General features: G+C 41.3%; 1 protein-coding gene across 1 annotated transcript; it reads left to right on the top strand.

Annotated features, from left to right (window-relative positions):
- Positions 1-1,501: 1,501 nt before the first annotated feature.
- LOC123042543 (uncharacterized) lies at positions 1,502-2,070 on the top strand. Its single transcript, XM_044464973.1, has one exon. The coding sequence runs from the start codon at positions 1,660-1,662 to the stop codon at positions 1,927-1,929; it is 270 nt and encodes an 89-aa protein (XP_044320908.1). The 5' UTR covers positions 1,502-1,659; the 3' UTR covers positions 1,930-2,070.
- The last annotated feature ends 534 nt before the right edge of the window (positions 2,071-2,604 follow it).

Here is a 2,604-nt window from a genome sequence, read left to right on the forward strand (position 1 = left end):
GTTTTATTAGGCAAAAGTCAGCAACTCAAACTGAAACAAACACCATTTGTAATAAATGAACTAGGGAAACCTCTGCTTTTAAAGAAGTGTTGGTTATTTAGAATACCGATTTGGTTCAGATTCCAGCTTTTTAAGCCAAAATTTGACAGCTCAAACTGAAAGAAACACAGGCTTGTAGTCCCACTATCATCACAAGAGTGTGTGGCATTGTGTTAAAACTCCTTAGTTTATTTCTTGATTGTCAACACCCTTGCGAAATGTCAAAACAATCTAGGTTTAGTATTTGCCACACTGAAAAAGGTTTCAATAATGAGGAGACGACAGTTTTGTGTACGTGAAAACATAGCTGGCACAAACAATTGACAAAACCCAGAAATAGAGGAAATAAAGAAAATAAAGATTCCATTTCGTGGAACCTCAGTGAATTTAAAACTTAGTAAATTTTATTATCTTGGAGTATTAAGAAAAAAATATGGATTTTTTTCTAAGAAATCCAAGATTTCATTCAGATAAAACTTTCAACAAACTGAATATTCAAAAGGAACTCATCAGAAGGAAATAAAAATAACCAAAAACTCCATAATATTAAAAACATTAAAACATGGGGATATTAAAATAAAAAAGGAGAAAAATAGGGAAAGCATTGTCACGCTTCATCTTGATCAAACGGCTGTGAGGGGATTCCTCCCTCCCAGGGAACTCCAGCTAGTTAACATTAATGAAACAAAAAGCTTCTAATTTTGATATAATAATGTTTTTTCATACATTTTAATTTTTGCATATTTAAATTCCTTATATATTTTATAATGATTTTTCTCTCCATAATTTTCTTGACTGATTCAAATTTATTTTCTCACCGAAACTGTTGCCCATGTCAGCATTAAATCAATTTCAACGAAGCAACATGATTTAGTATTACACTTGCTTGGGAGACGGAACGAAAATATTTCATCAGGGTTAACCTCTTGCAAAAAATTATAAGGGGCTATTGTAGCACAGCAATTTGTTTTTCTAATTTGTGTACGAATTAAAGTTCTATAAAATTGCTAATTTATTTTCACACTCAAAACAAAATAGGTAGCAGTATGAAGGAGTCAAAATTATATGATGATTGTTTCTAATTGAAAAAAAGGTCGTTCTGTAACTCGCAATTCCAGTGCTAATTCCAGTGCGACTAGTTTCAGTAACTCGCAATTGAAATTCGTTTCTGCTCGCTGGATCTTGACACAGGTTATTATCAATGCGTCGTTCCGATCTTATGTCTGCCGGCTTGCGCCGATCCCAAACTGTCGCAATGGACAAAACCGCTACTTCTTCCACCGGGAATAAACAAAACGACATGAGGTGAGCAGCCCACCGCACCAGAACGACAGCGAGAGGTGAGCAAACTGACTCTGAATTCTGAAAGCACCCGGTATCTTGGAAAACCAACGTCCGCTGCCGCCTGTTTTCCTCTGGCCCTCCCGTATATATAACACCATCGGCTCCCACTCTTGTTCTCATCAACACAGACAAGCACCGATCAGCTTGCAGCTCCGTTCCTTCACCACCACAAAATCCGCACTCCACTGTTGTCAATCTTCAAGCATCAGAGTTCAGGCAGGCCAGTCAGCGCATCGTCTCCTCCAACGCGGCGAGAAGAACAGAGTTAGAGAGATCATGGAAGGTGCGGCGAAGGCGTCGTGGATGGTGGCGATGAGCGTGGGCGGCGTGGAGGCGCTCAAAGACCAGGCCGGGCTCTGCCGCTGGAACTACGCGCTCAGGTCCATCCACCGGGCAGCCAAGGCCAGGGCCAACGTTCGCGGCGGCGTCTTGCAGGGCGCAAAGCAGCTTCCGGCTTCGGCAGCGGTGGCGGAAAGGCGGCGAGGGGATAAGGCCGAGGAAGGGCTGAGGACGGTGATGTACCTCAGCTGCTGGGGTCCCAATTAGTACTAGCTACAAAGAGGTGTTTTCTCCTAGCTCCAGGCTCCAGCCTCTGTTTAGCAACAACTTGGCTGGTTAATTCCCTGCCGATTGTAAATACGTATCACGATGATGATGATGATGAAACCTTTCCCCACTTCGAGTTCACATTATCCTGCTTCAGAAAAAGCTTTGAATTGCCTTTCAAACTCATCTGTTTGTTTCAGATTCTTTGGGAGGATTAGTGCTTCGAGTTGGGCGCAAGCTTTGCCTGTTGCTCTGTTCGATGGGCAGAGCAAGATCGGGAGCCAAAACAGTGATCATGGTCCGCAAGTTTTCCGCCAGCTTCTACAGATGATAATCGAAACTTCTCTTTTTTTTGCGAATTAGTTTCGCACGTTCAGCTTTATAAAATTGATCGGGAGCCAAAAGGAGAAAAATGAATTAACAAAAAAAGTGAAGAAAAAACTAAAAATAAAATAAAATAACACTTAGGCCTTGGCCTAAGGCCCTGTTTGGAACATCGGGTTAGAGTTAGTTTGGGTTAGTTGGTGGCTCAAATAACCCAAAAGTATCAAAACAGGAAGGGTTAGAGTGAGTTAGTTCCATCTAACCCAACTATCCCAATGGAGAGGTGCTTATTTGAGTTAGAGTGGGTTACAAAATAACTTAACTCTAACTGTGTTAGAGTATCCAAACAAG

The sequence above is a fragment of the Triticum aestivum genome, chromosome 2B, assembly GCF_018294505.1.
Source record: "Triticum aestivum cultivar Chinese Spring chromosome 2B, IWGSC CS RefSeq v2.1, whole genome shotgun sequence".
NCBI classification, from domain to species: domain Eukaryota; kingdom Viridiplantae; phylum Streptophyta; class Magnoliopsida; order Poales; family Poaceae; genus Triticum; species Triticum aestivum.

Excerpts from the sequence above, each read along its gene's own strand:
- LOC123042543 (XM_044464973.1), top strand. The coding sequence starts at position 1,660 with ATGGAAGGTGCGGCGAAGGCGTCGTGGATGGTGGCGATGAGCGTGGGC.